This window comes from Miniopterus natalensis, chromosome 21 (genome assembly GCF_054644295.1).
Source record: "Miniopterus natalensis isolate mMinNat1 chromosome 21, mMinNat1.hap1, whole genome shotgun sequence".
Classification (NCBI taxonomy): domain Eukaryota; kingdom Metazoa; phylum Chordata; class Mammalia; order Chiroptera; family Miniopteridae; genus Miniopterus; species Miniopterus natalensis.
In genome coordinates, this window is record NC_142101.1 from 4,562,177 (window position 1) to 4,576,023 (window position 13,847).

Genomic DNA, 13,847 nt, shown 5'->3' on the forward strand with positions numbered 1-13,847 from the left:
CCGGGGCGTTGGCCGCGCCACGTGCGGTCCTCCCCACTCCCACGTCCGTCCCGAGCCCGCGGGGCGGTGCCTCCCTCAGGCGTCCTCTCCCCGCCCGCCGCCGTCCTCCCGGGAAATCTCGGACAAGGTGAGCCGGCCTCGCGCGCTCCCCGGGGAATGCGTGAATAAATAACAAAGCGCCCCGGTTCCGAGGTGACTCGCGAGCGCCGGCGGTCGGGGACCACGACACAGGAGGCCCGGCCGCGTTTCCAGGACGACCGCGGGGGGAGGGGCGCCCCTCTAAGCCCCGCCCGCGCCGCTCGTGTTTTGGGGCCCTCGTGGTCCCTTCTCATTGGCCGCGGGGCCGGGGGGCGGTGCGGGGGGGCGGGGCGGAGCGGCCTGGGCCGCCGCAGGTCCCGCCTCGCTCGCCGCGGCCCTGCCTTCCGCGCGGGACCACAGTTCCCACAAGGCCCCGCGCTCGGGGCGTGGCCGGCGCGGGGGCGGGGCCGGCGCGGGGCGGGGCCTGGCGGGGGCGGGGCCGCCGGGGATGTGGTGGGGGCGCCGGGCTCGCCGCCTCGCTCACAGCTGCGGCGCGCGAGGACCTCTGACCCTGGACTCTCGCCGCCGCTGGCAGCAGCCCCCGGGGGTCGTCGCCCGGGCCGCCCACGGTTCCCCCGCCCGGAGGGGCCCCGCCGGCCGCGGTGCGAGGAGCGGGCAGCATGAACCCGGGGGCCCGGCGGGCCGGCGCGGGGCAGGGGGTGGCCGCGGCGCGGCTGCTGGTCACCCTGAGCCTCCTCCGGGGCGTCGTCGAGGCCCAGGTGAGCCGGCGGTGGCGGGAGGCCGGGCGGCCTGAGGGCGGCGGGCGACCCGACGCGTCCAGGAAGCGCGGGGCGGCGACACTCGGGTGGCGGCGGGGAAAGAGGAAGAAGGTGCGGGCCCGGAGGCGGCGGTTCCCAGAGGATCTGTGGAGCCGCCGGGAGGGCGGCCGCGAAAACGGCCCCGCGGTTGGCCGGGAACGGGCCCAGGAACGCGGGGGGCTGGGGCTGGAGGCGGACCCGCGGCCTGGGGAGCCGGGCGCCGGCGCGGACGCGACCTCACTTCCCGAACTTTCGGACCGGAGGGTCCCCGGCGTCCCCGCGCGGGACCGCTGTCTCGCCCGCCGCGCCGCCCCCGGCGGCGTCCTGGTGCAGCCGCGTGCGGGTCGGAAGCCAGGGCAGACCCGCGTCCTCAGCCGCTGGCAGTCGCGGGGCTGGCGACCCCGTCTCCGCCCCGGAGAGGCGCGCTCGCTTCGGTTACCGGTCGGATTTGGACCGGCTGCTGCCAAGGGCTGCTGGGCGCACCTGCCGCGAAGTGGCAGAGCTGCCCGAGGATCAGGGTGCCTCGGGCGGCCGGAGCCGGGGGAGGGATGATTTGAGCAGTTAATGCTCCTTGCTAAGAAAAACTCGAGGCACTGCGAGTGTAGCCGTGCAAGCCCGTTTTCCTGACTCGGTTCAGACACGTTTTTCAGGGCCTTACGGGGCTGTGCACTGAATCCCAGAATGCTAAGTGTTCTGTTCCTGGCCATGTTCGAATATTTTTTAGTGAATGTTTTGATAAAAATAAAAAGGAGAAACTTGGTTTTGGGGGGCCTGTTGGAAGTGCAGATTCTGTGGCCCCACTGCCAGATGTCCTGATTGAGTGGCCCTGGATGTGGCCCAGCAGCCCTGCAGGTAGCTGGCACTGTTACCCTTCCCATCGCGTGTTCAACCCCGCTTGGAAAACCCTGAAATAGAGATGGGGGAACTTGGGCACACCTACCAGAGTTATGAAAAGCAAACTTTGGCAAAATTGCTTTCTGGTTACTAGTTGGATGCTTGTTTTTGAGTAGAATTTACATTTAGATATTTTTCTAACATGAGATTTTCTCATTTTCTCTCTCTCTTTCTCTTGGTTTCTTCCCCTACCACTAATTATGTGTATTAATGCTTCATAATTGCTCTGCCCTTACAATTTTATTATACCCAAGTGAACATGTAATTTTCTTTGATTTCATTCACCCAGTGACATTAAAGATCTGTGCATATTCTAAGTGGCACTGTGCCAAACGATCCTCAAAAGTGAATACGTTTGGTTTTGTTTCCAGTGGTACTTTCTAATATAGCGTTTGATCATATTTTAGATAGTACTTTAATCTGTAACAAGTTTCCATATACTTTCATTTTATTTGATACATTTCAGAAATGGGGCTCTTGAAGTAACTGAAGTTCAAAGAGCTCACATGACTAATATCACACTTAAGTCTGCGCGCAGGGTGAAGCGGAGCCCCAGCGGGCCTCTTTCTGATCTGAACAGTGCATCCCAATGTGCTTGCTTCTTTGTCGTATAGAAATAAAGCGCAGGAAGACCCAGGAAAATGAAAAAGGGAAACTAAGACAGTTCTTTCATTTCTCTTTCATATACTAAATTGGAAGCAAAACAGTAAAGCATAAAGGAAAGAGTAGATTTTTTTTGAAAAATACTTCTATTCACAAGAAATCACTGAGATGAATATATTGAATATATCTCCTTGTAATAAAAGCATAAAATTACTAGTGATATAACAAGTTAGTTTTCCTGTAAAGAAGTAGTTTCAGTCAGATATATTTTAAAATCTTTCTATATGCAGGTCTGAAGTGGCATGAAACCCAGAAATACACAGAGTGCCCCCCCCCTTGCCAAAGGAAAGCCTAACCTTGGGACTCAAACAAACAGTGCTGTTTTAGTCCATTACTCTGGGGATTTTCCCAAACCCCAAAGACCTTGAGCTTCTGCTTTAACAGCTGCATGGGGTGGAATGGACAAGACACAAAGCCCTGTCTGCCCAGGGAGAGGAAACTAAAAGGCGGCCTCACCCTGAAGCTTGGGCTCAAATCCGCTCGTCCCAGTCTTTTCCCCCTAAACATACTGCAGCCACGCTGACCTTTCTGTTCCTCAAACATGGCAAGTGTGTTCCTGCCTTGAGGCCTGGGTGCCTCGCACACTCTTCTCATGTAGCTCACTTGTGGCTCACCTGCTCACTTAGGTTTCTGCTGAAGCGTCACCTTATCAGACATGCCCACTTATCTGAACTGTTACCTTCCCTAATGATGCAAAATAAAAGCAAAACCCTCCACTTCACCTTCTACTTCATGTTCCTTTTACTGTCCACTTAAACTCTCCAGGGGCTTCCCATCTCACTCAGTGTGGGATTTTACAACATGTTAGGTCCTTGTCACTTGTTCCTGGCGCAGAGCTCCTGCAACCGTTGAGGTTTCCTGAGTATTAGGAATGCCTTTTGTTATTCATAATAAGCCCGTCTCAGTCAGTTAATGCTAATATTGTGACAGGTGGGGAACCCCTAGGTAGCCTTAAGATGGGACTTGTCACTGGAAAGACCAAATGATTAGAAGACTGGAGTGGTTAGCCCTGTTCCTGACCTCCAGGATGGGGAGGGGGTGCTGGAGACGGAGCTCTGTAGAAGCTCTTAAAACCATGAGGTTTCATGAGCTTCCAGGTTGGTGAATACAGACTTGGGGGGGGGGGGTGGCTCTAAGACAAGGAAGCTCTGCCTCGCACCTCCCAGTACCTGGCCCTGTTCATCTCTTCCACTTGGCTGTTCCTGAGTTGTATTCTTTACAATAAACCAGTAAACATTGTAAAGTGTTTTCCTGAGTTCTGTAGGCCATTCTAGCAAATTATCAAACTGAGGAGTCATGGGAAACCCTGGTTTATGGTCCTCAAGTGCAGGTGGCCTGGGGCTTGAGACTGGCCTTTGTAGTGGGGGAAGTCCTGTGTGACTGAGCCCTTAATCTGGGGTCTGCTCGAACTCCAGATAATAGCGGAGTTGAACTGCCCACGCAGTTAGTGTTGGAGAGTTGGTTGGTGTGAGAAAACACTGGACTCAGGAAAAGCCAAAATCTTGTAATGGTCTCCTAATTCTTTTTTACATACGAAGTAGTTTTCCTTGTATTTATTTATATATATAATTATATATGTAAATACATAATTTATATATTTATAATTAATTATAAATTTTAGAATTACATATATATAATCTTAATCCTCACCTGAGGATATTCTTTCCATTCATTTTTTAGAGAGAGTGGCGGGGCGAGAAACATCGATATGACAGAGACACATCCATTGGTTGCCTCCTGCGCATGCCCTGACTCGGGCTGGGGAGAAGCCAGCAACCCAGGTACATGCGCTTGACCAGAATTGAACCCAAGACCCTCCAGTCCACTGGCCAACTCTCTAACCACTGAGCCAGACCGGCCAGGGCCATAGACCTCCTCTTTGTTCCTCAAAAACATGGTGCCGGCTTACTGCCACGGGGCCTTCAAGTTTAGTGCTCCCAGTGTGGGGAACGTGTCCCCTGCCCACAGGAAAAGGACGACTTGCCTTCTTCTCACCTTCATGTCCTGCCAGACGCCATGAGCCCTTCCTTAATACCCCTGCAAATGGTAGCAGCCCCAGTTGTGTGAAACCTGGTCCATTTTCTGGTTTTCTTCTATGTCACTCGTTTATCACCTGCCAGACTCTGTACTTTGCTCATTCATGGTTTTCTCTCTCCTTTTATGAGACTGTATGGTCCTGGAGGGCAGAGACTTTGTCCCACCCCCCCCACCTTTCTTCTAATTCTGTATTTCCAGCACTTAGAACAGTGCAAGCCTTATGTCAGGCCTCTAGTAAATATGTTGAATGAATAAATAAATGACTGTAAAATAAATTATTCAGAATGAAGCCCAGAGATATCGGATAGTAAATATTCAAGAATTTAAGAAACATGGAGAATAGAAAGAGAAGGCTTGACATGTCTGATTGGAGTTCCAGAAGGACAGGATAGAACAGAGAAAAAGTAGTCCTGCGTCCTGCGTGTTAACATGAAAAAGAACCCAATAAAAGACATGAACAGACACTTCACACAAGAAGAAATACAAACGTCTTATAAAGCATAAGAACATTGTACCTCATTGGTGCAATAAAAATAGCAGATACCCTTTCATTTTTACTAGATTGGCAAAAAAAATAAAGCCTAGGTTAATAACAAGTATCGGTGAGGATATGACTCAATGGTAATTCCCATCCACTGTTGGTAGGATTGTGAATTGGTACAACTACTTTGGAAATACACCTGCCATTCTCTAGTAAAACTGAACCTATAGTAATTCCATTCATAAGCATATAGTCTGGAGAAACTCTCACATATCTATAGGGAGATATGCACAAAAATGTGTGCATAGCATTGATCTTTTGCTAAATCTGGAAACAACCTAAATGTAGATTATATTAGTTTTTTATTGATGCCGTAACAAATAACCACAAATTTAGTGGATTCAAACAACATAAGCTTATTATCTTATAGTTCTCTAGGCCAGAATTCTGAAAATGGGTCTTACAGGGTTAAAATCAAGGGTCAGCAAGGGGGCATTCCTTCTGGAGGCTCCCTCCTTGCCTTTTCCAAGCTCCTCGAGGCACTGTACTCCTTGGCTTGTGGCCTCTCTCCATCTTCAAAGCCAGCAGTGTAGCATCGTTCTGTATGACTCTTAAACTTCGTCTCTTAACAATTCAGGATAGGGACTCCCGGGCCAGATGGCAGGGTAGGTAAATGCGGTACTCACCTCCTCCCAGAGTCACATCAAAACGACAGCTCAGCTACAGAACAACCATCATTCAGAGCCAGTATTATATGAAACGTTAAAGGGTCTTCTTTAAGAAGATGAAAAAAAGATAAAAAATGTGAACAATAAAATGGCAATAAATACATATCTATCAATTAAATCTAAAAAACAAAGGAACAAGCAGAATAGAGACACACTCATAGATACTGAGAATATTTTGACGATTGTCAGATGGGAGAGGGTTGGGGGCTGGGTGAAAAAGGTGAAGGGATTAGGAAGCACAAATTGGTTGTTACCAAATAGTCATGAGGATGTAAAGTACAGCACAGGGAACATAGTAATATTCTAGTAACTGCATGGTGTCAGATGGTGGGAGATTTATCAGGGTGATCACTTAGTAAGTTATGTAATGTCTAATCACTGGGGTGTACACCTGAAGCTAATATCATGTCAACTGTAATTGAAAAATAAAAATAATTTTAAAATGAAAAAAATTCAGTATAATATTACCATCTTTGACTTAATCACATCTGCAAAAATCTCTTTTGCCATGTAAAATGGTAAATTCACAGGTTTCAGGAGTTAGGGCATGGGCATCTTTGGGGGCCATTTTTCTGCCTAGCATAGGGATCAACAATAAAAGAAAGAAACTGATATTTTTATATAATACAGCAGGGAAAATGAATGCTCTACTATAAAAATCATCATCTTGGATAGATGTGAAAATAAAATGTTAGCAAAGAAGCACACTGCAGAAGAATCCACACATCAGATTCCTTTCAAGTGGAAGTTCAAAAACAGAAAAATAAACCTCGAAGTATATTGTTTAGGGATATATCATATATGATGAAATTACAAAGAAAATAAATAAATTAACAAAAATAATACTTTTTACCCCCAAGGGAGGGAGATGACTGTAATTAAGGGGGAAATTTTAAAGTCTGGTGATACATAGGTTTTTGTCTTAGTAGTAGTTTTTAAGTTAGAAATATGTACATGGTAATTTTGTATATCTTACCCCAGTCCCTACCATAATTAAAATATTTTTAAATAAAACAAAATATGGTAATTTACTAACTAAAAGGCAACAGTTTAAGAAAAAGTCACAAGAAGGCACAATTGCTGGATAAAATGTTTTTAAAACCTAGAAAGTGTTTTGGTTTGTATTTTTTTGTCCTATTAGGGGGCTGGAATTGAAGTTTTCTAGGTAGTTGGCTAGAGCAGTGGAATGAAATTCGGTAGAGCTGGCCACAGGATCTTAGCAAAGCACGTAGAATTCCAGGGCCAAATTCTTGATAACAACTACTGTTCTGACACTCTGTCACAAGTTTGGGGACACATATTTACTCCCTGGGGGGAAAGCATGAGAAAGAAACCACTGGGGAGGACTGGTTTCCATTTTCTGGTCATTCTTTGCGTATTCCTTGTATTGGGTCACCTGAGTAACCTGTAACAGGCTGAGTCACATTTTGTTTTTACATTTCAAGTGTAATTGAGATAAGTGCAGGTTCCATGCAGTTTTAAGAAATAGTACAGAGAAGTGCCAGGTACCCTTTATCCAATTTTTCCCGATGGTAACATTTTGTAAACATACAAAATAATAGTATAACCAGGGCATTGACACCGTCTACGGCTCTTATTCAGACTCCCGTTCTGTGTGTCGCATTGTGTCATGCATTGGTGAATGATGTGTGAGTTCCATCCCTTTCATCACATGTGTGGGTTTGTTTATCCACCACAGCCCAGGCGATGAGCGATGAGCAGCGTCACCACAGGGATCCTTCCTATTGCCCTTTTATAGCCACACCTCCCTCCTGCGGGTCTCCACTCCAGCTCCCTCCCCGGCTCCAGTCCCTAAGCCCTGCCACCAGTTATCTGTGCTCCCTTTCCACAAATTTGACATTTCAAAAATGAAACCACATAGTATGGAACTTTTTGGGGGATTAGTGCTTTTCACTCAGCATAATTCCCTGAAGCTTTGTCCAAGCTGTGCATGTCAGTGAGTCCCACTTTAAAATTCAGCTGAATGTTATATGGGATTTTGTACTCACTTTGTAAATACCAGTTTTTCTTCAGTTAACATATACTTTAGTGAATAAGAGCATGTGCTTTAAAGTGCGACAGACTTGTGACTAAGTCTCATTCCTACTTTGGAAAATTATTTTAACCTTGCTAAGCCTTAATTTCCTTGTATGTAAAGTGGAGCTAATACCTATTTCATTGAGCATTTAGAGGATGTGGTAGCATGTGCGCTGCCCTCAGCACCATGCCTGTCACCTGCCCACAAATGGCAGTCTGAGGGAGAGCTCCTGTGGCCACATTATTTCAGTCGGTGACTTCTAGGTCAGCCTCGGAAGAAACTGCTTTAGCAGCCCAGCAACTGCGTGGACTTTTATCCTCCCCTGAGGACGTGTTTTCATTGGTTTTTAGAGAGAGAGAGGGAGGGAGGAACATGGATATGAGAGAGAAGCATCCCTCGATTTCCTCCTGTACGAGCCCTGACCGAGGATCAAACCCGCAACCTTTTGGTGAATGGGACAAAGCTCCAGCCAACTGAGCCTGCCGCCAGGGCAACTGCTTGGATTCGGTGTGTGTTGATGCATGGGAAAGAGCATTCAATATCCTTCTTTTTGACCACTAAACAACGTTTAGTTGTTTAATTCTTTAGAATTGGTATAGCTAATTCTTCTGTTGTTTTTTATTGACTTGACCATAGTAAAAAGGGACTACTTTGTTATGTATCTTAATTAGCAAATACTAGCTAATTGTATAAATTATATTTTTATGTAATAGTACAGATTTGTTAAGGTTCAAACATCATTTACTTATTTTAAATTTTATATATACTTTTTTTTTTCTAGGTCATCGGAGTCCTGGATGATTGTTTGTGTGATATTGATAGCATCGATAACTTTAACACCTTCAAGATCTTCCCCAAAATTAAGAAACTGCAAGAGCGAGACTACTTCCGTTATTACAAGGTATGGTTATAATTATGTATTCTGTTGGATTTTTTTCATTGATTTTTTCTTTTTCTTTTTTAGAGAGAATGTAACAGAGGGCAGGAGAGAGAGAGAAACACTGATGTGAGAGAGACACACATATTGGTTGCTTCGCACTTGAGCCCCCTGCCAGGGAACAAACCTGTAACCCAGGTACGTGCCCTTGACGGAATTGAACCTGAGACCCTTCAGTGCACAGGGCCCATGCTCTAACCACTGAGCGTTACCGGCCAGAGGGGTACCAAAGATTTTTATATAACTGTCTACAGGTGCGACTTTTATCACCTATTTGGAAGCCCATTTTTTACTCGTCTCAGTACCCTGTGTATATCTTTTGTCATTGGAATGTATTAAGTATTATACTGAAAACCTATTAGGCTTTTTTTTTAATAAAGATTTTTAGAGGGGGAGAGAGAGAGAGAAACATCGATGTGAGAGCAAAACATCAATGGGCTGCCTCCTGCATGCCCCCTACCAGGGATTGAGCCTGAAACCCCAGCATGTGCCCTGACCAGGAATCAAACCTGCAATCTTTCAGGGCACAGGACGACACCCAACCAACTGAGCTACACTGGTCAGGGCTGAAAATCTGTTAGTCATTTAAACACTAAGAATCTGAACCCTCTTCCTGTGTTTGGAGAATTCTTCATCTTTCACTTTCGGTTTGAGGCAGAGACTCCTCCCTCCACAGAAGCTGAAAATGCCAAGGACTTATTTTGTCATCCTGTCTTGTAACTTAGGTTCTGCCATCCAGACACACCTGCCCAGGCTTTAAGCTGATCTGAGCTGATGACAGTGTCATGTGCCAGCGTGGTTCGCCATGTAAAGTACCACAGTACTAGACATTCACCCTGGGACGGTGCTGACCAGGCTGAGGATACAGGCAGAACACCATCCCCAGTAATCCTGCAGGATCGGTTCTTAAATCTAACAAGTCTATCCAGACCTTTCCAGAGCAACCAGTGGTAGTTTAAAGGCAGCATTTAAAGAAACAGCGTTTTAAATTATAGAACAGCATTTTTAAAGCCACTCCTGTGCCTTGTCTCTGCTCTTGTTCTCAATGTTCAATTGGGTTTATAAATTCTTTGATTTTATTTTTAGTTTATTTTAAAAATTGAGCATGGCTTTCTCTTTTATCCTGATTCTGAATAGGCTCTCCTAGTTCTTTAAATATTTTTGAGGATTTAAAAAATCCAGTATTTTGGCAGGTTTAAGTTGTGCAGAAAGATAAGTTGGAGAATTAAAGATTAGCACTCCCCCCTGACCACCACAGCACCAAGAATACCCAAAAAAGGTGAATGTTTCTCTTTACAAAATTCTTTAGGAATGCAGATTCCACAAACATTTCAAAGAGTAATCTATGCCAAAGAAACTATCAAGTGTCTAGTATTCTAGGCATTTTACATACAAATAAGCTGGGTTAAAATAGCTTCTTCTAATTCTCACCTTAAATCATAAACCTGTCTGCATTTGTAGCTGCTTTCTCCTATTTCCTTTCTACTACCAGGTTTAACCATATGAAATAGTTGCTGTTATGGGTCAAAAAGGTTGAATATTGCCAGTGTCGTGTGGTTCAGTCCAGTGCAGTGGAGGAAACGTCCCTTTTGTCAGAGGTCATCCCTTCATTGAACGTCCAGGTCACATCTCCGTGCAGTCTGTCATGGCCCTTGCTCTTTCACCCCTCACTTTTGGGGTTGTAGCTTCTATTTCCATATCCTCACAGGCCTGGTCAATAGTATGCACTCAAATATTTTAGTAAGTGGCCCAGGCGGACATGGCTCAGTGGTTGAACATTGACCTAGGATCCAGGAGATTGCGGTTTGATTCCCTGTCGGAAGCATGTAGGAGGCAGCCGATCAAGGACAGTTCTCTCATCATTGATGTTTCTATCTCTCTCTCTCCCTCACCCCTTGAAATCAATAAAGATATGTTTTTTAAAATATATACATTTTAATAAGTGAATGAATATCTCATTTATTATTTATACTGGCCACCGTCAGGCCAGTGTTAGCCACATTTTTACAAATGAAGAAACAGTGGTTTGAGTGGTTAGGTAGAAGTTTATTAAGAAAAGGTGTGGGGCAGCGACACCATTGAAAAATAAGCTGAAGCAGCACACTTCAGAAACGATAGAAACTAGAGCAGGAGCTAAGGACCATTTTCTTTGTGGTACCCCCAGAATTTTGGATCAAATTCACCATTTCCCCATATTTTTGCAACACTTCATATAAGAGTCAGATTCCTGGGAGAAAGAGCCTAATTGGTCTAGGTAGGGTCATGACCTCCTGATCAAAAGAAGGAAAGACACTTTGGTTAACAGTGCTATTTGCACAGACATAAAGGAAGTCATTGTTTCTCAAAGGGAAATTAGAGGATGTTACAGAAAAAGGGAAAATGAAAGTTGTACAGGCAAAATTTACAACGTGGTCCTTGGCTAGCCAACATACAGTTTATCCTGATGCATGAAATTTTAAAAATGTTCCTAACAATATAGTGAAATTCCTCCCTCTGTAACCAGAATATATCCATATCCTCTCCCCAGGGACAGGAATGCAGTGATCTGGTTAATGTATTTAGCTCCAGGTCTAGGATATTTGGCTGATATCTACTCCTAGTTCTGTCAACCTATGAATTAAACAAAAAGGAAATGTAACCAGTATACTCTATATATCATAGTGGCAGAAAAGGAAAGCTAAGAGATTAATTTTCAACACGTCTTCATATTTATGCAGTTAGGAATTATAGGCAGAAGTAACAGTATGCCTCTGTCAACTGGTTGGCTGGCTGCTGGAGCTGGCAGTTATAATTTCTCTCTTGTACTATCCATTCCATTTCTTTAGTCACCCAGTATTTATGAATGATTAGTTAGTAGCAGGCTGTATTCTAGGTGCCATGGATACAGTGCTGAACAAGACAATGACCTTGACCTCATGGAGCTTTTATTCTGAAAAGAGAGACAGACAATAAACAAGTAAACAATTAAATGTAATTGCCTATGGTTGTAAGATAAGTGGCCATGGGGAAAAATAAAGCAAAGTGGGAGATAGAGGAATGGGGCTGGGGAACATCGTGGCCCCATTGAAAAGAGGTAGGCAGGAAGGGAAGGTATTCACGCTGGGCCATTTGAGCAGAGACCTTTCTAATGTGCAAGAGTAACAAGCCCCAGTGCCTGGGGGAGAGCACTCCCGGGAAGGGGCCCAGAGCTGCCGGCAGGAAGAGAGCTTGAGGAGGAAGGCGGTCTGCGTAGACGGAGAGAGAGGGAGAGCTGGAGGGGAAGATGGGGCCAGAAGAAAAAGTTGGGGGGCCCTGCTAAACACATGAGAATGCTGGGATTTATTGTAGATGCGATAGGAGCTACTGGAGAGATTTGTACACAGGAGACCGAACGGTGTGAGACGGGAAATAGAAACCATTTAGGAGGCTGTCCAGGTGAAAGGGTATGGGCTTGGCCTAGGGTAGTAGAGTTGGAAGAGGGGAAGGATGATCCCTCGGTGTCGTATGTAGAAGGTAACACCAACAGGCTTTGTTTATGGTTGAATGTGAGGGTAGAAGTAAAATCAAACATCATGCCTACATTTTGAGCATATTACCAAAAACTGTATCATGACCAAGTGGATTTTGTTCCAAGATGATCTTTTAGATTTTCAACACACATTCCTGATGTTTAGAAAATTCGATAGAATAAGAATGATGGGTACTTCCTTACCATGATCGTTTCAGTCCCAACATTAGCACTGGCAGCGTCCTACTTCTGGGGAGACACTAACGGAATTCTCACTTAGGCCAAGAGCCAGGAAGAAGGCACCCACTCTCTGAACTATTGGCGGGATTAGCCAGTAAGTCAAATGAGAAAAAACAACTAGAGACAAACATTTTCAAAGAATTAAGTAAAACTGCCTCACTTGTAAAGGACAAAAGTATACCTGGAAAACTCAGAGGAAATAATAAAATGAACACAAATGATAAAAAATGCATAGCAGGCTATATACTTAATAAACAAAAATCAGTATCTTCATAATTACAAACAGTAACAAGTTAGAAAGTCTAATAGAAGAGGAAGACCCATTTACATTAGCAACAAATAAAAATAAAATATATAGGAATAAATGCATGAAGAAATGTGCAAAACCTGAAGTAAGAAAGCTCCAGAGCACTCCTCAAAGACACAAAAATAATCTTGACCAATGGACAGGTGTCTTCTGTGGCATGAAGATGGTAATTTTCCCCCAAGTTAATATATAAATTTAATGGGATCCTATTAAAAGTACCAATATTTTTTTTCTGGAGCTGGACAAGTTGTCACAGGTTACGTCCCCTAGGAAGCCAGTTCTGAGACAGTGATTAGTGTGTGAGAGGCAAATTAGGGACTGCTCTTGGAACTGATGAGTTAGAGGAGGAAAAGGGAGGAAGGAAGTCAAGGTGGGGAGAGGGAGAAGGAAGGCTGGGACGCAGCTTCAGTGGAGACCTCGGTGACCCCCTAGGAGAGCTCTTAAGATGGTGGGGACAGAGCTGTCCCCACTTGAGGGAGGGTCCAGGCCTTTATGTCGCCACACCAGTCATTGGGTGGGGTGGGTGGCCTTCCTTGGGCAAAGTGGCTCTCTGCCTGCAACACATCCAGAAGCCCTTTATCCTGACGGGTGGTCTGAGCAGCAGGTTGCAGCGTCTTTTACAGCCCACTCCTTCCCTGTGTGTTCCTTATCTATTGCATAAAAAATTAGCCTGGGATTTAGCAACTTAAAATAGCAAACTGAGATGGTGGTATTTGAAGACCTAAAGAGAGTGAGACAGCAAGCCATCTGGTATCTGGAGAGAGAGCTTTCAAATAGAAGAAGCAGCAGGAGCAAAGGCCCGGTGGCCATAGGGTGCCTCCTGTGTTTGGGAGTGAACAAGGGCAGAGAGCAGGGACCAGACCACACAGAATCTTCTCAGCCAGTGTAGGAACTTGGATTTTGAACTAACCCGATTTTCAGAGGTGGTGTATGTGGGGTGAGAAAGAGAAGAAATAAGAATGATGCCACGATTTTAGCTTGAGGCACTAGGATAATGGAGGTTCTACTTCTGAGATGGCAGGAATTGCTAGAGGGAAGAGCCCAGCTTTGCACGTTAGTAAGTCTGAGGTGCCTTTGACTGTCCAGTGGAGAGCAGAAGAGGTGAGGGGAGTGAGCCATAGATGACCTGGAGGAACAAAGAACGGCCTCTGTAATGGCCCGGGGACAGAAAGGAGCACTGTGTGTGCCCACTAGAAAGG

General features: G+C 45.5%; 1 protein-coding gene across 1 annotated transcript in view; it reads left to right on the top strand.

The window, feature by feature from the left end:
- Positions 1-668: 668 nt before the first annotated feature.
- Positions 669-13,847, top strand: part of ERO1B (endoplasmic reticulum oxidoreductase 1 beta) — a 44,147-nt gene continuing 30,968 nt past the window's right edge. Inside the window, exons 1-2 of the mRNA XM_087828937.1 lie at positions 669-797; positions 8,459-8,578. Coding sequence (XP_087685063.1) covers positions 699-797; positions 8,459-8,578 — 219 coding nt within the window. The 5' untranslated portion in view covers positions 669-698. The remainder of the gene's footprint in view (positions 798-8,458; positions 8,579-13,847) is intronic.